Consider the following 24,022-nt stretch of genomic DNA (forward strand, 5'->3'; position numbering starts at 1 on the left):
AAGACAACAATAATGGAGTCCAAAAGGCCCCTTTTCTTTGCCCCCACCACAAGTGCCCTTTTCGCCCATAAAAAATAATTTAAGAAAATAAATAAATAAAGTAAAATTAATAATAAGAATAATAATAATAATAATAAATAAATAAAAGCCACCACTTTCAAAAGGGAATATATTTTCATGGGGAATTAAACAGAATATGCATGGATCTTTATTCTTAGACCTTTGAATAATTATTTCTATACACCTTTAATTTTTCCTCCCTGAAAAGTTTGCATATTCTAAATTCCACCCCCTTAATTGCTTTATCCCAACATCAAACTCCACTTTTAATAATTGCCATCTTTTTTTCCAAAATCCCATTTCTTGATAGAAAACATATTAATAATATGACAAATCAATCAATATTTCAAAGTACTCCTCAAGAATTAATCACATCCATCCATTCATAGATGATGGATGGCAAATAGATTGCACGCCAACGCCAAGAAAATCCCTCGTTTCGCCCTCGTCCAACGACAATAACCGTCTCCGTTTGGAAAGGTAATTGATCTCCATTTGATTGAGCGGAGAAAAATCGTTCACCACCGAGCTCTCCACGTCACTATTCCCAAGTCCGCCGCCACTAGTGGCGGCCGAGCTCGTGCCATACAATCCGCAAAACTTGTTCCCGTGGTCTTCTTGCACTCCCATATTGTTGCTATTCTCACCGCCAAAGCTACCGAGAATTAACGAAGGGTGTTCGTGAGTTGTGGTGGTGGTGGCTCCTATTTGTGCCGCCTTTTGCAGTAAAGCGGTGGCGGAAATAGTTGCGTTCGACGGTTGGTGGTGGTTTTGAGTGCTGAACAAGGACGGAGCGCTTACTTCTCTAGCGTTGCTTAACGGGATTGGATTATTGGCTAAGTCCCAATTTAGGTGGTAATTAGAAGAAGATGGATTGTTGTTAACAAGTGGATCAAAATTGGAGAAGTTATTATTATCAAGTGCTCCAAAAGTGAAAGGGACTCCCATTGGGTGGTGGTGCAGTTCTTGATGATTTTTGGGTGTGGAATCTTCGACACGGGGCGGGCATTGAGCCATCCATAGGGGTAAACTACCTCGGCCCGTTGGAAATAACAGGCCGGTCGAAGGGTAATGGTGGCCTAGTGGTGATGACCCTATGAAATGGTAGTTGATATTGTTATTTGGTGCAATGTGGTTGGTTATGTTCTGAGAAGCTGCCGTGAATCTCGCCGTTTCTTCCGCTAAGGCATCGCAAAACGCGCGGTGGGTGATGAAGCTATCTCTCCTATATATTCATTAAGAGTGAAAAATTGTTCATTAGCAAAGTTCGAAACTAAACGAACGTATATAAAACCAAAATAAATAAATAAATTTAACAACGACTTAAAATAGAAGTTTAAACATATATAACAAGATCTAGATTTTTTTTTTTTCGTTGACACTTGAGGGAACGGACACAAACAAACACTACAAAAAAAATATTTTTTTGAGTGATATATGCATTTATTTTCACATTTGCAGGCGAAAAAACGTTGTCAATGTACTGTTTAGTAATGGTGTATCACTAATGCTATATAGCGACAATGACGAAAAATTTTTATATTGTTACAATAGGGGTATCACTAACACCATTTTTTCCTTGAAAAATATTAAACAAATTAACCCAAATCAAGAAATATCTTAATAAATTAACCACCTAGATTATTAGGCCTGAAAATCAACAACACAACTTGCACTACAAAATTTAATTTGTCTTCACCCCTATCTATACATAGGCTATAGCACTATATATAGCTACATATCTTATCTTTGCACGTATGATTTTTATTAATTAAAAGCCCTAATTGGTCACACTTAATTAGTTTTGACGATTTTATTTTTGATAAAAAATATTATATAGTCCAAAAAAAAATATAATAAAAAGAATTTCAAAGAATAGATATAAATATATGTATGTAATTAATATATACCTAGAGAAGATAGTCCCACAATCACATTTGTATTCCCTAGTGCCACAAGTCTTGGAGTGGGCCTTCCAATCGGAGTGGACCGCGTAACGTTTCGAACACTTATCGCACTTCCACTTCTTCTCGCCGTGCTTTCGACAAAAGTGCTTTTTGATCCCGGTTAAGTCGCCGAGCGCCCTCGACGGGTGGTTGTGGACGCACGTTTTCTCGGGGCAGACGTAGACGCGCTTTCTAACTTCTTTGGTGCTCCTTTGCTTCAGCTTCCATGGCAGATTGTGCCCTCTTCTGTGCAGCTGCAGATTCTGGTCCCTTTGGAAACCCTTTCCGCATATTTCGCACAGGAATCTGTTTGTCGCCATTAGGGTTTTCGGTGACAGTGCTATCACTTCTGCTTCAGGATCTGGCATATATATATATATATACATATATATACATCATATATTTATTATATATAATTTGTTGAAAATAAATAAAAAAGAAATTAATTACCTGGGGTTCCTGGGAGGTTTCTCTTCTTCTTTGGAGGAGGATTTGATCCATCAGAAGATGGGTTTTGAGTGGTTGAACCAATTGAAATTGCTTCGCTTGTCATCTCTCTCTCTCTCTCTCTCTCTCTCTCTCTCTCTCTCTCTCTCTCTCTCTCTCTCTCTCTCTCTCTCTCTCTCTCTCTCTCTCTCTCTCTCTCTCTCTCTCTCTCTCTCTCTCTCTCTCTCTCTCTCTCTCTCTCTCTCTCTCTCTCTCTCTCTAGCTTCTCTCTCTAGTTTCTTTCTCTAATCTCACATGCAGTTGTAATAAAAGAGAATGAAGTGGAGGATTAAGGTTTTCAATCTCATTAAGTACCACAAAGCTAGTACTAATAAACTAACAATACTTGTATGCAAAAATAGTTGTCATGTTTTTTTGAAAATTAAAAATAAATAAATAAAGGGATTTGGAAAAGAATATATTTTTTTTATAGGGATACTAAACTTTGCTGGTGGTATGTCACAGAATTTTACTATTTTCCACAAAACGATTTTTTATTAATTTATTATTTTATGAGTAAATAGCACTTAACTCTATCTGGTTACATTTTTTTTCAGATGATCCTCTTGTACTCGTAATATCGTAAAATAGAGTTTTCCGTTAGTTTTTTCGTCAAACTTAACTGTCTGTGTCTAACTTCAAGGGGGTTATCTGCAAAAAATAAAGGAAAAATGTAAGCACAAGGAGACCATCTGCAAAAAATACTTTCAAGTTTGAGATATGCAGTTAACTTTGACGGAAATACTAACATAATTAAGCTACCCCAAACCACAATGGGGTTATGTGCTGATATTGCGAAGACAACGGGATCATCTGCAAAAGCTTGTAACTATAGGGGGTTAAGTGCTATTTACCCTTATTTATTCATTTTTTTTTTGTAGAGGCGGTGACAGGTCAAAGTTAGAAGAGTGTATGATGACACATAGACGACCATTTGCCTTTCTAATTGAATGATTATCCCATAATTGTTTTGCTTTTATTTATTTTATTATATATTACTTTATTAAAACTTTTGTTCCAATTACCAAGCATGAATATATATGTCGAATGTGACTTAATTGTTTGATTAATCTCACGAACCCCACTAATTCAATTTTTTTAATTTTCTTTCATATCTTAATGATCTGATATGTTTCATGGAGATGGCCAAATTAATATACTAAAGGTGCTTTTCACAATTTGTTCATGGATTAGTACATGATATATTAATTAAAATTAAATTCGACAAATTTGTTTGCTACGTTAATAATTTAATTAAATGTTTTAACTCTAAGGTGGTGTTAAAAGTTTATTTGAAAGTAAAAGTTAGTAATTGTGAGTTAAGTTGGAATTAAGTGTTTATTTCTAAACGTTGATGGTGTTTGCCAATCAGCGGGAAAATCAACTAAAATAGAAAAAAACAGATACATTTAAAATTATAACTTAAAACAGCTTATTTATAAGAGAAACAAAGGCAAAAGTTTGTTTTGCAAACATTTTAATATAGATTATGTGCAGAAAAAAGCTCATAGTCTATTTCTAAAAGCATTTGCAAACACTACCTAAATGTTACACATCCAAATCCCCCTCCGTCGAGACTTGCAAGATATAATTTGTTTCATTAGGTGGTGTGTGTTTGCAAAAACTTTTATATACACCTTCTTCTTTGTCATAATCTGTTTTTAGGTGTATGCAAAATCAGCTTTTGTTTTGTTTCTCTTAAAATAAGTTGTTTTAAGTTATTTTCAAAAAAAAAAACTCATGTACCTTTTTTTCTATTCAAGTTAATTTTCCAGTATATTTGTAAACACATGTACCTTTTAGATATAAGTACTTAATATCCACTTGACTGACAATCATTAACTTTTACTTTTGAATAAACTTTTACAAATTAAACACCATCTTAATTCACCGGACAGTTTTTCATAGATATCACGTAGACTTTTAATCCTATAAATTAATAAATTGGGAATTGCTAAATTTACTAATTTAGCAAGATATTAAATATTCAACAATCATTATCAATTTAGAGAGAGATTAATTTATAGGAACCGTTAGATGGCAAAGATAGACATGGCCACGGGCCAGGTCGGGTCCGGGTCCGGGTCGGACCCGTCGGGTCCGGGTCCTACTTTTTCGGGACCCGAAACCGACCCGCATGGAGGCGGGTCCGGGTCCGGGTCGGGTCCACTCGGGTCCTTCCGGGTCCGGGTCGGGTCCAGGTTCAAAACCGGTTCTTGAATTTTTTTTTTTTCATTTAATTTTATTATTTTCGGGTCGGGTCCGGTTCGAGTCCGGGTGGACCCGAGTTTCTAGCCGTTGAAATTTAAAAAATAAATAAATAAATTGAATTTTTGGGTCGGGTCCGGGTGGACCCGAGTTTCTAGCCATTATAATTTAAAAAAAAAACATTTTTTGAATGCTCGAACCGGGTCCGGGTCCGGGTCGGGTCCGGTTCGGGTCCGGTTTATAGCCGTTATATTTTCAAATTTTGGAAAAAAAATATATTTATTCGGGTGGACCCGTCGGGTCTCGGGTCCAAAATATCGGGACCCGAAACCGACCCATACATTTCCGGGTCCGGGTCCAGGTCCATGGTCAACGGGGCGGGGCGGGGCGGTCACCGGGTCGGGTCCGGAGCGGGTCCGGGTCAGACCCGGCCCGTGGCCATGTCTAGGCAAAGACACCGAAACTAATCACTTGTTTGAACTATCGTAGTTAGTAAATGGATGTCAAATATCTCAAAAAAATCAAAGATGGAATTAAAAGTGACTTCAACTTCAATAAGAAAAAATGATACATATGCCAACTTTTACTATTTCCAAATGTTTGTTAATTTTTTTATTTTTTTTTAATAATTAACTAGTATCTTGACTTGTGCGTTCGGGGGATTTTCATTTAACATTCTCTTTAAATGAAAAAATTGTTGAAAAAGAGAACATTGTGCCAGGGGCGGCGGATTGGGAGATTTTCTTGGGGCTGAAATATTGGGATAATTTAAGAGATTTTTCTTTTGTTTTTATGGACTAAAGTGTACAAAATTAAAAGTTTGAACGGACGAAAGTGCATTAACTAAATATATAAATAACAACAACAACAAAATAATTGCTTAATTTTTTTTTTCTTGGGGGGCGGGGGCCACCCCAGCCATATGCATGGGTCCGCCCCTGATTGTGCCTTAAATCTTCGGTGTAAGATAATGTTTGAACATAAACATGAGGGAATAAAAAGTAAAATTAACATAACCAAGTTAATACCTTTTTTTTTTGAACGAATTTCGTGGGATTGCTTTTCGAATTTGGAACGATGAATATACGAAAGTTATCGAAATTAGTGTAAGCAATGTGTTTAGCCAGATCATGTCATTTTTTTATGGGGAAATATGCAATACCCCCCTTATTTGGAAAATATTTTGAATTAAACCCAATTGACTTTAAAGACTTTTTCCATAACCCAAATCCCAATTTAAATTAGTGAGACCCCCCTTACCAGATATGATAAGACTAAAGTGCCCCTATGTGTTAGGGTTTTAATTTTATTCCTCATTCTTTTATCACTCTCACGTTCACACGCATTCTCCCTATATCTCTCTCTCTCACACGTTCACTCTCCCTCTGTTCTTTTCTTCTTCTTTTTTTTTTTTTTTTTCTTTGCAGATCTGTAACGCTATCCTTCGAGATTTACACCAAGGCCACCGTTCTCCTTCGAGATTTACACCAGGCTGCCGTTCTCCTTCGAAATCTACACCAGGGCCGCCGTTCTCTGCCGATGTTGCAGGGGCCCAGGCCCTCCTCTGCCGATGTTGGAGATCGTCCCCCCACTCGTCGAAACACCACCACATCGACGCCTGGTACAATTGGCGGCGACGCCTTCTCCACCTTGTCGCCGCCTCCATCGGATTTCTACATGGAGATTTCCCATATCTCGACGCTGAATACCAATATATACTATATTAATTGGTAAATTTTATTTTTTTATTTTTCTCGAATTAATTGTCGAACTAGCAATATAATATGTTATGGATCTGAATTTCAGATCTATTATTTGTTTGTTATGAAAGAATACATTGATTTTCAATTATTCTTGATTTTATTAATTTTTGTGTTATTCTGCATATTCTGAATGTTTAGATCTGGAAAATCCATTGAGTTACGAGATTAGTCAGTTGTAGTGCAATGTATTTTACAGAGTAGTCACGTTTGACAGAGTAGTCATGTTTAAAAACTTAGTTATATTTGTTTTTTTTTTTTTTGTAGTGCTGCATATGTTCAACAGTGTAGTCATATTTAACAGAGAAGATCAAACGGAAGATTAAGTGAAGTCGGTGCAACCGAGTTGGATACCGCAACAAAAAAACATGTTCGATGGCCATTGTTGAATGATCACATTAGTTATTTTTGTTTTTTCGTAGTCATTTTTTTTTTCTTTTTGCAATGTATTTTGCTGTTAATATTGCAAGTTTTTTCAAGTGTTGATTACTTGTAGTCACATTACGCAGTTGCTAGTCATATAATAGTCATATTTCCACTATCATGTTCAGTATGTTATACAAACTGTAGTCACATAATAGTCATATTCATGTTTCTACTGTCTGTTAATTATAATGTTTTACAAAGTACATTCACATTCACATAGTAGTCATATTCTTACTGTTATATTAATAATTATGCTTCTACAATATGTTAATTACACTATTATACACAGCGTATTCACATAATAGTCATATTCAACTATAGTCATATTCGGAGTTGTAAATCTGTCGAGAAAAAAAAAATCAAATTTTTGTTTAAAAAAAATTAAAAAAATATATTTGTTTATTAAAAAAATATATTTTTTTATTAAAAAAATATTAAAAAATAATAAAAAAGTGGCTATAAAATCCGAAAATAATACAAAATAATAAATAAAAAAAAATCCTATTTTTTGATTTGGTAGCAAATTTTTAGAAATTTGGAAGTAGATTTTTAGGAATTAGATTATTGTTATGGAAAGAGTGAAAAAAGGAATAATTGAGACTAATTATGTTAATTGACATAAGGGTAGAATTGGAAATACAAATTCTAGGGGTTATCACAAATAAAGATTTAAGGGTTGGACATATCACCATTTATTATCTATATGAGGGGTTTATTGCTAATGACCCCTTTTTATTCTATTCATTTCATTTTTCATTCTTCTGAAATTTTATAATGAGTCAAATCGAGTCAATCGACCGAACTGCGGTTCCGATTTTAATAACCATGGCTATAATTTTTAACACTAATCGCACCGCCACTACATCCGAGTGCGAGTTGAGTAATATAATCAAATTATCAAAATATGCAAATGTAACAAGTTGCAATTATTAATTAAGATATGAAATCTTAGGGTAAAAAGAAAATTGAATTAAGAAGTGAAATTAGTTGAATATGGATTGTGAAAAAAGGCAGCAGCCATGCACGTGCAATATTACCCAACGGCCAAACAAAGTAGTTCCATAGAGAACGACAAGCAAAATAGCATAAAAAGGGAATAATCGTCCTAAATCACACTCTACACCCTTGGCCAAATCTCTAATCTCATTTTTCAATAAAATTTTGACCCCACTTCGTAAATATATACCCAATGGTAAATATTTTGACAATGCAGCACGTCGGTAAGCATCTTACACATAGTACTTATTTGGTCAACAGTTCGAGACATTAGGAGAGGAATTGAAAATTTGATAATTATCCTAGAAAAGACGAATAAAAAAGGAAAAAGAAATAAATAAATAATAAAGATATTCAACTTATTTGATTCGAACATATTATTAAACACTAACTACACATACATATAGAGTTCGTCTTGATTTGAACTTTGAAGATTTCATATTCATAATAATAAATGTATACTATATATATTCTACTTATTTGTATAAGTTGATTATTTTACAACGAGATTTCAAACTATTATTTGAGTCATTTTAATAAATTTCAAACTCATTCCAATGGTAGTGTTATATATATATATATATATATATATATATATATATATATATATATATATATAGAGAGAGAGAGAGAGAGAGAGACAGAGAGAGAGAGAGAGAAATAAAGTTATAAGCTAGAGGAATGGAGGTCTTGGTCCTAGATGAATAGATGATAGTTAGAAGTTCCTCCATATTGAATGTTAGATGTTGACCACTTTATTGACTCTCATAAAATCTAAATTGCAATATTTGTTTTAGAGAGGTTTCTTGAATTTCTAACTTATTGAACCCGTGAAATTGTAGGACCTCATGCGCTAACAGCTATCATTAATTAGTAGTAGGAAAGACGTAGATCCTACCTTTAATTTATGTGCGTTCAACATAAACAATTGGCTACGGCATTAGATTGTGGATCTGCCGCCCATATATAACCGGACCTCCCGACGTGGACAATTGCTGTCAAACCCGAACTAACGAAATTTCATCCAAAGAAAAGTGAATTTATTTAATTATTATAAAATTAAAATCAACTTGTATAATTTGTTGTAAATTGTGTATTTGAAATGGGCTAAAAATGAATATTAGAAAGGAAAGATTCCCAAAAAAAAAAAAAAATTATAGTTAATTAACAGAGAGGCAGCAACAACACTGACAAAAATCAGGCAGTGAATTTTTGGAAGTGTGAGTAATTAAGAAAGTATAATCGTCTGGTTGTGGGCTGACTTTGCCTGCCAACAACTTTAATCATAATCTAATCATGTTTTTGCTTTCTTTGATTGTTTAGTATTTAATCTTTGGATTTTAGTTGTTTAACTTTGGTGACCTTAGAATATTCTTTCCTCTCAAAGGCTTCAACTTTCAAACTCCAGCTCTTCTCTTACCCTTACTTTACATTATTTTACACCAAATTAAATTTTTGTGTGATTCTATCAACCTAATTTTTTTCCCTTTTAGATAGATATTATAATTTTTACCAAAGGGTACTACACTTCAAATAAATAAAACAAGTAAAATTTTGAATTTCATTTTATTTTATTTTTACAAAAAAAATCTTTAATGGGTACTTGGATTGGTGTATTTAAATTAGGGATATATTACAAATCCACGATAGTAAATCCATTGAATTTGTTTCGATTGAGTCGTTTGACAAGGAATTTTAAATTTACAGATCTAATTTTCAGTTGTTTTTTGAGCAATTATGGTCGATTTCAAATCGCTTTCTCATTTGGAGTGATTTCAAAATTTTGAGATTTTAACTTATTTCAAATCTTTTAATCCAAACGCAACCTAAGATAATTGGCACCAATTCCATAGCTATTTTTAGTTGTTTTTCCAGCAAATATATATGGTAGATTTTAAATATGTTCTCATTTGAAGTCATTTCAATGCTCTAGCTCCCGTCTGGACTCATTTTAAATCCATTCATTCAAATGCTTCAATCCAAACGCACCCCGAGAGAATTGGTGTACTCTAGTCTTGATTATTATGGATATGTCCTCTAGATATACTTTAATTTTCCATTTACATCATAATTTAAATTAAAAAAAAAAAAAAAAAGACTATGTATGTGTATCTTTTATATTCTAATATGACAATCAAGTGATTTCAAATAATATGCACAAATGATGATTTAGGGAAAAGTAAATTGTTGTCACCAAGGGTATGTTTGTTTCTTTGTTTGTCCTTTAGCTCTAACATCAATTCTTAGGTCTTGGACTTTCCAAGAACTTAATCCTCGTTTTCTAGGTATATATATATATATATATATATATATATATATATATATATATATATATATATATATATATATATATATATTATATTCCCCAGATTTCAATGTCAAATTTGAGTGCTATCTTATTCATTCCTTTGATGAATTTGGAGAGGAATGTATGTCTCTTTATAGTTGAATGAACGTTGTTTTAAACTCCGAGAAGCGTTGATGCGATCTCTTGTGTATCATAAGATTTCTTTACTGAACGTAAGAAAACTCTTGTTTATTATTTCTCTTCATAATAAAACCCTAGCACAAGACGACTATTTAAAGAGAATAAAACCCTAGAATCCTAATCTAACTAGGAAAGATAATTACCTAAACTAATTAAATACCTAATAATCTCCTAACCACTACTAACTCACGGTAATATTTATTATAAATATACTAATCTAATTAATTAATAATAAACTATTAACTAAACTAATAATTAAACGATATATTAAATAATATATCGTATCAAACCACCCCTCTTGAAATGAACCTTGTCCTCAAGGTTCGAGTCAATTTGGTCCTCTCTTTTGCGTTTCCATCGATGCTTGATGCCATCACATTTCTTCAAAAATGATTTGTTCCCATGTAGGATGCTGAGAACAGGAATCTCAAGCAATTGATCATCTACTTCATCACATGTCTCCACAATCGTTGACTTTTTAACATATTGTTTGTTATGGTCAAACAATTCATTAAACGTCATCAAGGAGATATTTGGCACTTTTAGTGATACATCAATCGTCTCAATAGCATTGTTAGATTTCTTAATCTCCTTCAAAATCGTCAATAGTCCTTCGTCTTCTTTCCTTTGAACATCATGGAAATCTCCCAATATCCATCGTAGCTCTTCGTTCTCCTCCTTTGTTAATTCCTCGTCTTCATCCCAAATTACCTCAAGTGAATCCCATAATTCATCTTTCGGTGAACTCACAAAAATTTGGTGTTCTTCGAAAAAGTCATCGTCGTCCTCTTCCTCTCCCTCCGACGATAGGCTCGGCAGCGGCGGTGGTTGTGATGGCCGTGGCGGTGACGGACAGCGGTCCCTTCGGCAGCGGTCCCTTCGGCTTTTGTGATGGCGTTGACGTCGTCCTTGACTTTGTTCGAGCAATTTCTGAAAATCGATCCGTAATTTCTCTACGGATTTTTCCAATCGCTCCAACCGTCTTGTTTCTGACATCATGATTTCACAAAGTTTTGATGTGATCTCAACTTTGCTCCAGCGTAGCTTTGATGTAATCGCTGCCTTGCTAACGAAGCGTTGGTGTTAATCGCAACTTCGCTCTGATACCAATTGATACGATCTCTTGTGTATCATAAGATTTCTTTACTGAACGTAAGAAAACTCTTGTTTATTATTTCTCTTCATAATAAAACCCTAGCACAAGACGACTATTTAAAGAGAATAAAACCCTAGAATCATAATCTAACTAGGAAAGATAATTACCTAAACTAATTAAATACCTAATAATCTCCTAACCACTACTAACTCACGGTAATATTTATTATAAATATACTAATCTAATTAATTAATAATAAACTATTAACTAAACTAATAATTAAACGATATATTAAATAATATATCGTATCAAGCGTATATGTCTTGTAGCTAGACGAAAGCGTTTTAAATTCGGAAAATATTGCATTTCGACGTAAAAATTATGAGCTAATAATTTCATACTAATAAAATAATAAACTCGTTTGAGTAATTCGACATTGATTTCAAATTCTCAACTCTCTCCTTCTTTTTCTTTTTTTGTTTCTTGAAATATTTTTTTCCTAATTACTCTGAATTCTGAATACAAATTATTCAATCCAAATGCATTTTGGAAAACTTGTTACTATGTTAGGCCATCTTTAACAGTTTATTTAAAAACAGTTATCTATATCTATAGTATAACCAACGAACAATATTTTAGCACTCCACTTTTAACATTCCAGTCCAACAACATTGTTTATATTTTACAAAATCATAATATTTAATTATTTTTTGTTAAATAGTTTCTACATGATATTCAATTATATAAAATATTAATAAAAATGTGTGTTATTCTAAACAATATATTTATATGTTGAATATTTAATAATTTTTGTTTTACAAATTATTTGACTTTTATTTTAGTCAATATACTAATAACTAATAATGCTAGTTAATAAGTATACAAAATTAATTTTAAATTTAATAAAAGAAATTTCAATAACTTAATTGATATATATAAATAAACATTAAAAATTTATAATTCATTATGAAATATTTTTTATGTTAATTAAAATGATAAATATTTTTTCAATTTTATTTATTATTAATACTAAGTAAAATAACAAATTTCATCTTTAGTACATTTATTTGCAAAAAACAAGACAATATAAAATATTTTTTAGTGATAAATATATTATAAAGAACGATATACCATTATTTTAATATTTTTTGGATTTGCTAAATTGTAGTTTTAGTTTCTCAAAGTTAAGAAGCCAAAGTTACAATTTAATTACGCATTTTCCTCTTGGAGCTCACTATTTTGCTCTTGGTTGTTCATATTGTGTAAAATATAGGTTTACATTACACTCTTAGAGATGTTCTTCGTAGACACATATGAAAATATTTAATTGATTTTTTCTTCTTTTTTTTCTTTTAATATAAAAAGAAGTACGAAAACTAAATAATGACCACAAAACCCTTAGCTTTAGGTGCGACCGTGCGATGTATATATATCACTTTTTCTAGCCTTTTGAATATATGATTCAAATAACTAGACTATCATATAAGGAACAACATATTGTTAGATACAACATACAATATATATTGATATATATTGTAATCATCCATACACTGTTTATAAGTTTATTTTTGTATATGCATAAATAAATACTCGGTATACTTCACTCAGTATAGCATTGATGGGACTAAATGTAGTATATTAAACTCTGTATTGTTCGCCAAATATGAGAATCTTTTGGAGAATTATATTTCACATGTTTGTACTATTAAAAAAACAAGAGGGAATTGTCTTTTGAGAAATCCAAATCGGGAAAAATATAGTTTTCATCCTTCAAGTTTGCTCAAATTCAACATTTGGTCCCCATGTTTCCAAAAAAACACATTTTGTCCCTTATTTTTCAAAAATTCAACACTCTTAGTCTTTTCTGACAATTTTCCGTTAAAACTAACGGAATCAAATGTGTTCCCATCACTACGTAACTGACGGGTTGATGGTAAATTGATGAAAATGACCAAAAATGTCATTTTTTGAAAACATGAGGGACCAAATGCGTTTTTTTGTGAATAAGAGACCAAATGTGAAATTGTTGCAAACGTGAGGAATGAAAACTGTAAATTTCCCAATCCAAATTTATTGATTCTTCTATAACCCTTTTAGGTGATGTTTGCAAGACTTTAGTCAAAAGTAGAAGTTACTAATTGTGAGTTAAGTTTTTATTTCTAAAAGTTGGGGTGTTTGTAAATACGCTAGAAATCAACTTAAATAGAAAAAGTAGGTTTACGGGTGATTTTAAAAAAAAAATGGCTTACAGCAACTTATTTCAAGAGAAGCAAAAGCAAAAATTGATTTTGCAAACACTTAAAAAATAAGTTACGAAAGATGTACAATTTACACGTAGCAATTAATTCTTTTTTTTTTTTTTTCCCTCCCCTTCTAGATTAAAGGAAGATATTTGCTACATTACAAATATGTTTCAAGTAATTGAGTATAACTAACCAACACTTATTAAGAGAGTACCCTTACTCTTTCTTGTAAAAGACTTGAATTTACCATGAAAAAAAAAGTGATTGAATGCAACTATTTAATCTGTAATTATTAAAATTCCAAGATCTTCAATTTCTCATACGACTCCCTTTTATTCACACTTCAATTCATTCTTTAAGTTATGCTCTTTCACTGGCCTAAGTGTGATTTTTATGACAACCCAATTTTATATACTATTTCCACCACCCAAAGAAAAGAATCTTATTTGGCAAGGATTTTTGAATTAATTTAGTGCAAGAGTTGCTTTTAAGCTTTTTAATATGTAGTTTTGTTAGGCGAAAGGACCGAAGGCCAATTTAAAACATAAAATATTGTTATAGTTAGATAAATTTGTTATTCCAACAATCCAAATCAATACAAAGTAAAGTAGAGATACAATAAAACCTCAATAAATTAATAATCTCAATTAAATAATTTTTTTTGTCCCGATTCGTTGATAATGAGTTAAATTATTAATTCGATAATTTAATGTTTCGCTAAATTAATAGAATTTTGTTAATTCCAACTGTATTAATTTATTGAGATTTAACTGTACTTTCATTAATCGGCAAAGAATTAGTGTCATTTTGCTACATGGGTTCAACTCATTCTTATAATTATTAATTTAAATTACTATAGTTTTTTTCTACGAATTTTTAGATGTTACACTTCGAGTTTAGGAAAAACACAACAGATTATATATAAATTGGTTATTATCATATAACTCAAAGATTAATTTTATTTTTTTAAGTAATTCATTGTGTCTTTTTATATTATTTTTATTGACCCGGACATAACAAAGTTTGACCCCACAAGAGAAAGTCCATACGAATTGGGCCTCTACTTCAATTTGAGGTCCATCTGGATAAAACACGGCCTGATCCAATAAGATAAAACAAAGCAAATCTAGGGGTGGAAATCGGAACGAAATTTCTGAATTCCGTCGTCGATTCCTATTCTAAAATAATCGAATCTGGAACCTGTGTTATTTATTCTAGTTTCCGAATTTCCGATTTCTGTATTTTCCGATTATTACCGAATTTGAACAAAAAAATTAAGGTCACGCCATTTCCAAAAATTCCGAAATTCTGCAGATTTTGAGGCATTCCGAAATCAAAACATGTTTTTGAAGTATTTTTTTTTTATTTTTTTCTTGGAACGAAAATTGTACATAATTTCAACTTCCGAAACAAATAAAACAAAAATCGAAAATCCATTCCGTCCGATTTTCATATATTTTTATAAGTAAAAAAAAGATTGCATTAAAATGACGAATGAAAAGAGGATCCCGTCACAAAACCATGAAATAGTTCTCCAATTAATTAAGCTATATGAAAATTTTCTAATCTCATCAATTAGCACCTTAGCGGACCAAGGAAGAAGAATTATTGCCGGTGACGAACAAAACGGCATTCAAACAACCCGGCTTCGAAAATTGCATTTTCTAGTTTTACATTGCTAATGAATTGGCAAGCTTTAAAACTATCCCTGTACGCGGGGATAATTTTTTTTCAACAATGTGTTGTTGCGTTGACCGGTAAACACATCAACATTAAAAAAAGTTTATTTTCCTGCTATTTTTATAAATAACCACCTCTATTATATTGTTGAGCACAACATAATAGCGCTATTATGTCGTTGACCAAAATATAATAGCCAATAGGCGTCATTATGTTGTGTGACAATAACAAAATAACGATACTATGCTTTTCACCGCAATATAATAGTGATGTAATACTATCGGCCACAACATAATAGCCAACAAATTAAAAAAATATCAGTCAGAAAAAATAATATTGTTGAATTGATCGATCAACGTAGTAACATTATTGATCAACACAACAACATTGCAGAAAAAATATATATTAATTATTAATGTTGATGTACTGATCAATCGACACAAAAACATTGCCGGGAAAAGAAATTAAAAGAATAATTATTGTTCAACACAACAATATTCATGAGGGAGATTGTAGAAAGAAATAAAACGCGCCAGCGTTGATCGGTCAGTTTGTGGTCGGTGCCCGGTGGCTGTAAACGATAAAAAATGATCAATTAGTAAAATTGAGTTTAAATTATGATTTAACTTTGTTAATTGTGTGTATTTAAACATTTTCTCGGCTAACTTTCAGGGGCAATTTAGTCTTTTCACATTTTCTGTTAGTCGAATTGACTTGATTCAAACCGCAAGGGGTTTATGTGCCTATTTCGATATGAAATAGGGGTAATGTGCACAACTATGAAACCAAAAGGGGTCTAAGTGCTATTTACAATTAATTATAGTTCTGATTCAATCGAAAAATTATGTAAAACCTCTTCGATAAAATCTGATGCAACGGCAGCAAAGAAAAAGAAGAAAATCCGCAACAGAGAATCGCCATTCCAGCAGCCCTAGCTCCTCTTCCTCCACCCATTCGTTGCCGCACGAATCATCGAAAACAAGCTGCAATCAATTTCCAGTTTCGACTCAATTTGGTTAGTAGTATTTTCGCTACGATAATACAATCTACAACTTGTGAATTTCAATTGATCAGTTTTGAAATGTAAATGTTGAAATTTGTTTGCTATGTTTGCTTCACAGATTATTAGGTTTAACGATGCGGTGAAAATATAAATATTTACTGTGTGATGATTCTTCAGGTCTCGTTTCGTTGTGAATTAAATGTAATTGTTGTTAATTTATTGTAGCCAGTGGTGAATCATTCTTCGGGTCTCGTTTTGTTGTGAAGCATTCATTTAATCTATTTAGGGCAAATCACGGCCACCCCTCTCGTTTTTACGGATGTTAATTCGGTTATTTACCGAACCAAATCGTATATTTAGTTCGGTAAACGGTATGAAATGTTGGCGTACCGAAATTTCGGTTCAGTTTTACCGAATTAACATTCCTAAATTTACCTCTGGAGGGGTCTTTTCGTAAGATAATACATAGTTGAGGGGTAGTTGAGGGGTGACTGTAATTACCCAAACAAGAGGGGGTTTTCGTAATTTGACCATAACTCAGGTGTGGCCGTAATTTGCCCATCTTTTTAAGATTCTTCTACTTTTTCTATTCAGTTTTTTTTTCCTCCACTCTATTTTGCCAAATTGGAACAGATTGATTTTGGCTGACTCGTTAGCTTACAGATGCTAAACAGTGTTTTTTAAAGTTCCCCTTTTGAACTTTTCACCTTAACTTCTGCTGCTGCCGTTGTTACGTAGGTAGAGTAATTATGGATACAAAAGCATTGGCAAAATCGAAGAGAGCTCATTCACTCCATCATAGTAAGAAGCATCATCCCCACCAAGCATCGAGACCTGCGTCGTCCACGAATTCAGGTCCTAAGAAGCCAACTGGCATTCAATCTAAAGAGAAACCGCCTCAATCGGAAGGCTCAAGGCTCCCTTCGAATTGGGAACGCTACGATGAAGATCTTAATTTGGATTCGGAAGAAGCCCAAGGAACCTCAAATCAGTTGAGTGATTTCGTTGTGCCTAGAAGTAAGGGTGCAGATTATGCTCAATTAATTTCAGATGCCAAAGATCAGTCTCCTGCAAATTATTCTCCCGAAGCTTTTCCTTTGTTCCATGATGATATGTACGGTATGTTTTTTGCATGTGATTGAATTTAAGCCGCATTTATTAGGATTTCTCCCGCTGGTTGTAGTCGTCGTCGTCGTCTGTGTTTATAATTCCCGAAATTGATAGTGCAAAACAATTACGCACACACACGACATTACGCTATTTAGAACTTAGATGCGGTTGAATGAGATGCCATTTTATTAATGATGATTAACTTCTGCGTAATATTACAGATATTGGAGGATTTACTCAAGATTTTGGTTCAATGCTTGCTGCCAAGGGACAAAGCATTTTTTCATGGATTGCAGATGACAATTTCGAGTTTGAAGATAAAGGGAGCACCATTCCCGAGGTAACTTTATTCTCCCCCCCCCCCCCCCCCCCCCTTTTTAAACTTTAACCTGTATGCATTGTTTTTATGTCTATGGTAGTAGTTCTTCTACGGGTTTTCTCAATAGCCTCTAATATACATATATTTATTTATATATCCATAAGGAGGCAATGCATTCATTATGTTGCCACAGCTAGTCTAGTTATCTCTTAGTTTATTGTCCCACGTTACTATTTAGAGACACAAGCAGTCATCGAATACCAGGAATATGATTCTTAATTTTCACTTTTCAAGATCTATTTGTTTCAGTAATCAATTCTCAAGCATGTTTTTTGTGTGCTCTAATAAGACGAGCTTATTAATATGGATCACTGCATCTTACTGGTGTAGTAAGATATTTTACACTTTGCAAGTATGCAAACGATGCATTTAAGTTTAAACTTGTGGCTGAAAAATGGGATGTGTGCCTGGTCCAATAGAATCTGCAACCAATTTTAACTTTTCGATGAATGATTACTTAAGTTGTTTGACCAAGTAGTTAAAGTTGCGTTCTTTTTCTAACATGTTGTTGGGTTTTCTAATACTTCCATTTTATGTGTTCACCGGCCTTTTGTACTATGTTACTATCATCTTTATTTAGCACCAAAAAACTACCCCGGCAAGAATTAACTGGACACGGTTTTACAGTTCGTCTACTTCTTGAGAAAATAAAATAAAACTGAACAGTATATATATTACAGCTATAAAACCTATTATTTTTCAACTGACATCGTATCTACGGTGATATGATTAAGCTTTTTTTTTCATTTGTGTACAGTGAAGTGACTATGTTCTTGATATTTGTGTAGGCACCGTTCCTTTCTCTTGATATGAATGCTCTTGCTGCACAACTTTCAAAAGCAAAGCTGTCGGAGAGGATTTTTGTAGAGCCGGATCTATTACCTAGAGAGCTGGTATTGGAATTTCTTACATTCAATTTTTACTAGCTGTTTGTTCGTCTTCGTTATATATTTGCTGATTCTGATAACAATTTGAAGATCAGAATACCATGCCGTCTCTATCTCTATAAATCGAACTGATTTATTTAGGTTTACGATTCTGTCGATAATTTCAAAGCATGTATATAGATTTGAATGTGCATCGTTAATCAGATAGTTTCTGTAATTATGATAAATTGACAATTGAACGAACCTCAAGACCATAATCTGTCTCATGGGCTGTAACAGTTGGGTTTCGGGTTTCTTGTTTTAGGCTTGCGAATTGCGATCGATCGACCTTCAAATTTACCTATTATTTCACTCATTAAGTACTATAACTGGTTGGAGGCTTCATAGGAGGAAACCTGTTTTTCGCTTATCTTCTGTCCGAAGTTGTGATATGTTGATTGAAGTTGTGATTTGTTGATTGAGTTACATCTAAATGGAATGAAAATTGCGTGACAGCCTGTCAACGGAAAAATGAAACGAAAGAAAGAAAGTTGATTCTATCTTACTTGGAAAACCACAATACTTTCAAATGTGTTTGTCATTTTAGATTCTATTCTATGTAAAAAATTGTCTATGTTGAAGTTTAACGAGACGAATCTATAAACTTGTTGCAGTTGGACGATGATTTACACGCATGCGTTGAAGATAAACACAATCCTCAAACTTGTACATCTTCAGCCGAAACAGTTTCCAGAGCCTCATCCATCAGTCGTAATCAAGAAGTCGCTGAGGATGTCAAACAATACCACAAACCTGATGAAAGATCGAAGAAACCTACGAAGCAAACAAAGTACGAGATTTCGCAGTCACAGAAAACCAACAGCATAACCGAAAAAATAGTAGATTCGTCGAAGCCAAGTGTATTTGAAGCAGCAAATGCTGAGTTGGAACTCGATATGCTTCTCGAGTCGCTGAGTGGATCATCGGTTGGAATTTCATCGTCGGGTGAAACGGTGAAAAGATCAGGAACACATATGGTGACTGATATTGTTAATGATATCGATAACCTACTTGAGGAAACCTCTAGTCTTACTCGAAAAAACGGGAACCCAACCTCAAAGTCAAAAGTTGTTGATGATTTTGCCTCGTGGTTGGATACCATTTAATTTTCGTAAAGATTGCGAACATGCAACTTCGTGTCGTCTGAAAAAGAAAAAAAAATGGGTTTTTTCGGTGCCCATTGTAGTTAATGATGTTTCTGCAGAGTGCAGATATATAATGTATGAAAACCGAAAAAATTGCTGATGCATTCTTTTTCGAATCTGTTGTTCTATCGCGCAAAGAGTGATGGCTTGGTTCGAACAACCAACTTAGACTTATAATGCAGACCCAATATTCACGAACCAATTATGAATTTTGATACTGTAAAATTCATTACCATTGCCCGGCAAAAAAAATTGATATACCAAAACCTCGGTATGGACTATAGTATAGTATAGTAGTGGTTATTATAAATTTATAATTACAAAAATATAAAATATATATTAAAAAAAAAAAAAAAAGTAGTGGTTATTAACTTATTATCAATTTACCTTAGATTATTATTTTGATGAGAATTGATTATTATTTTCTTAAAGCAATTCAAAACATGTTAAGACATAACTATTCCTAATATATATGTTATAAACTTAGCTCAATAAAAAAATTCTAATAAGATTAGGGCACTTTACAAATAAGTCCATCAATAGGTACTTATTCATAATTGGTCAAGATAAAAAACTTTTTTACAAAAAAGTCCACACATTCTCCAGATATTTGTAAAGACTAAAATAGCCCCTCACATTTTAATATATTCCAACTTCATCATTTAATTTAATTTAACCTCAATTTGACCCCAAAATACAATTTTGAGTACAATTTCGTCCATCACCGCCGTTGACCGCTGGTCTCCGGCGTTGACTTTTTCGATTTTTTTTTTTAATTTAATTTAAATTTTTTTATTTTCTTTAACATCTTTTTGCCCTCGTTTAAACAGCAATATTGTTGTGGTTGACAGTAATATTAACTATACTACAGTTTAACACAGTAATATTGTTATATTAATCTCTAGCACAGTAATATTAACACAACAAAAGTCATTATTATTGTGTAATAGAGTAATATTAATATGTTGGTTGTTCGACAAAGATAAACATAATGAAAAGCCAAAAGAATTAATATTGATGTGATTGACTGTAATATTACTGTAACAACAGTAATATTACCGTCAACCACAGTAATATTATTGTGTTTACAGTAACATTACAATAGTAGACAGTAATATTATTACGTTACTCCGTCAACAACTCAAACAAAACAAAAAACCGAAAAAAATAATAATATTAGTGTGGTTAACAGTAATATTATTGTGTTTACAATTATTTTACTGTGAATGACAGCAATATAATTACGTTGACTTGTCAACAAATCAAACAAAATTTAATATATAAAAAAAAAAAAAAAAAAACCAAAAAAACCAAAAAAAAAAAAAATAATAATATTGTCGCTAACTCTAATTGTACCGTCAATGACAGTACATTTACGTAAATGTACTGTCAGCGACAGTACAATTACGTTAATGTACTGTCAACGACAGTATAGTTATGTTAATGTACTGTCAGTGGCAGTATAATTACTGTTAATGACAGTACAATTGCGGTCAACGTTTAGCGACAGGCGTAAAAAAACGGATAAAAATTTTAAGAAAAAAAAAAAAGAGAAACCGGCGGCGGAAAAAACCGACCCGAAAAAAAAAATATCGAAAAGTCAACGCCGGAGACCGGCGGCAAAAAAATAATTTCAGAAAAAAAAGTTTAAAAAAAAGCCAAAATTGAATTTTTGTGGTCAAAATTGATTAAATTGGGGTTACAATTAAGAATTAGGTGTAAATGGTTGGGGTAATTTTATCATATACATTCATTTTTCCTTTATAGGGATGAGCTTATTGGATAAATAGATATAGCCCCTGAACCTAAAATAATAAAGATGATTGGTCATGAACTTACACACAAAAACCACATAAATTATGACATAAATTTATATTATCAATGATCACTACTAAAATTTACAACCAATTTTAACAAATAATAGTTACTATGTATACTATCTTATCTCATTAAATAAAATAAATTTAGGGGAAATATGAAATACACACCTCATTTTGGAAATATTTTGAACTAACCCTAATTGACTTTAAAGACTTTTCTCACTCAAATTTTATTTTTAAATAGGGAGACCCCCTTGGAATTGTTATATACCTATTATACCCTTTCATACAAACCCTAGCCCACCCACACTTTTTAACGTGATGCAATTTTCATTTCTTTCTTTCTTTTGATCGCTCTTTCGTTCTTTGGATCGCTCTTTCGTTCTCTCCCTCACAAATACTCTCTTCATTTTTCTCAGATCTGTAACCACCGTCGTCGCCTTCCTTCATTTTTTTCACTCCACCGTTGTAATCTGCTCAGCCCAGCCACAGACCACAATCGTCACTTAGGGTTCTGCCGTCACGCCTCGCTACAATATCGAATCTCCCCAAGACCACCTGTCGCCGCCTCCCATACACCACCCGTTGTCCGACTGATGCACGAGGGAGAACGGTGATCAGAATTATGGGCCCCTAGCGTCGCAAACCCTATCTCTCTCGTCTCGATCTCACGCGATGTCAGCGACGAGAGGCTGACTATGGTGTCCGGGGAAGCGGTGCAAATCGGCGAGCAGTGGAGAAGCGGTAATTGTGCGGGAGGCGATGAAGGAGGTTGGGACAGGGAGATTCAGTTCTGAGGGGGCAACCGTTGTTTGTTGAGTCCTCTGCGCCGCCCCCGAGTTCAATATTTTTTTCTCTATTCCTTTATCTTCTCTCGATCTCAGTCTGTTTTCAGGTGTAAACTAAGTTGCATCAAAACAAGTCGATGATATTGAAGATCGGTAAACAACATGCCAATTGGAGAGAATCAACTTTGTAGTCATAAATAGTTATACGTACTCGTACATAGCCATATATATAAGATATGTATGTTTTTCTTTCTAAAATACAGTGATGCTGGTGGTTTTTATTAATTGAAAAATGATACATGTGACTTTTTGGATCTATTTGCGTAGTTACAAGTTGATTTGTAATAACAAAAAAAAGACAAATTGTGATGAGCTGAAGACCTAAAGAGCTCTCTGACGAGCTGAGCTCTCCAACGAGCTAGAGACCTAGGAAGCTCTCTCACGAGATGAGCTCTCTCATGAGCTGATTTCTTTGACGAGTTGAGCTCTCCGACGAGCTGAGGAACTGTACACCAAAGTGATAGGTACGCTTTGACCACTTTGACCATAGGTTTCGTCTTCCTCTTATACATATGTTATTCTTCTTCAACAAAGAGGTATATTCACTATTTCCTCTTACAATATTTTATCTCTACAATATTTGTCTATGATTCTTGAAGATCTTCTAACTTGGGCTTCGGAGTACTAACGCCAGGGGCACCATCTCTGGCCCATTTTGCAGGTCCAAGATGTATAGGCTCAAGGTGGAATTGCTTCAAAAAATCTCTAATTCTTGAGGTAGTCCAAAAGGGCTACATCAACTGGCGTCGTCTGTAGGAAAAGAATCGAGTTAAGGCGTAAGTAGATCTGATTTTATAGAGGATGAGGAGGAAATGAGATGTTTGTTGTTACATATCTGGTAAATATTCGCAGATTTGAAAATATTTGCAAGTCTTGAAAGAAATCAACAAGAGAAATAATTCAAGATCTTGAGCCGATGTTCCAAATCTCATGAATCGACAGCAACTCAAGAAGATACATATCTGAGAAAATATACTCAAGTATCTCTACAGTAATTGCCTTTTTGATTTGATGGGAGAAAGGGCTGATAGTCGAAGTAATTTGCAAAGAGGAGGAGTTACGAAGATGTTATTTAGAGGGAGTTCAGGAGGCAGGAATAATAAACAAAATTTTGCGCCAACAATTTTCCACTTTGATATAAATTGGTCAGAATTTCATGTTAACAAGAACTTCCCCTGTAGGTAACATAACCCCCCTGCAACACACACTGTTAGAACAATGAAGTTGCATATTTGAATGTTGTAACAATAAATTCCTGCAACACATAGTTATCAAAATAAGCATAAGGCAGAAGATAGCAGGTAACCAAAATGATATCCTAAAGACAGGAAAATAATCATAACTATAAAAATCCAAAATAAAGACATAAATTAAAGCAGCTCAAAAATGACAAAAAAATGTT

General features: G+C 33.2%; 2 protein-coding genes across 3 annotated transcripts; one reads left to right on the forward strand and one right to left on the reverse strand.

The window, feature by feature from the left end:
• Nucleotides 1–324: 324 nt before the first annotated feature.
• NUC (C2H2-like zinc finger protein) lies at nt 325–2,668 on the reverse strand. The gene is made up of 3 exons (XM_012976190.2): nt 2,457–2,668; nt 1,971–2,367; nt 325–1,285 (listed from the first exon to the last, which is right to left on the reverse strand). The coding sequence occupies exons 1-3, from the start codon at nt 2,557–2,559 to the stop codon at nt 430–432; spliced, it is 1,356 nt and encodes a 451-aa protein (XP_012831644.2). The 5' UTR covers nt 2,560–2,668; the 3' UTR covers nt 325–429.
• A 13,504-nt stretch (nt 2,669–16,172) lies between these two features.
• LOC105952680 (phosphorelay protein) lies at nt 16,173–20,068 on the forward strand. 2 transcript variants are annotated; one of them, XM_088811937.1, is made up of 5 exons: nt 16,173–16,404; nt 17,131–17,511; nt 17,724–17,842; nt 18,670–18,774; nt 19,422–20,068. In XM_088811937.1, exons 1-5 carry the CDS (start codon nt 16,260–16,262, stop codon nt 19,911–19,913), a joined length of 1,242 nt encoding a protein of 413 aa, XP_088668063.1. In that variant the 5' UTR covers nt 16,173–16,259; the 3' UTR covers nt 19,914–20,068. The 2 variants fall into 2 exon arrangements, with proteins under 2 accessions (XP_088668063.1, XP_012831714.2); XM_012976260.2 differs by having other exon boundaries at nt 16,175–16,404; nt 17,733–17,842.
• The last annotated feature ends 3,954 nt before the right edge of the window (nt 20,069–24,022 follow it).

This window comes from Erythranthe guttata, chromosome 13, assembly GCF_056151865.1.
Source record: "Erythranthe guttata isolate IM_541 chromosome 13, IM_541, whole genome shotgun sequence".
Lineage (NCBI taxonomy): Eukaryota > Viridiplantae > Streptophyta > Magnoliopsida > Lamiales > Phrymaceae > Erythranthe > Erythranthe guttata.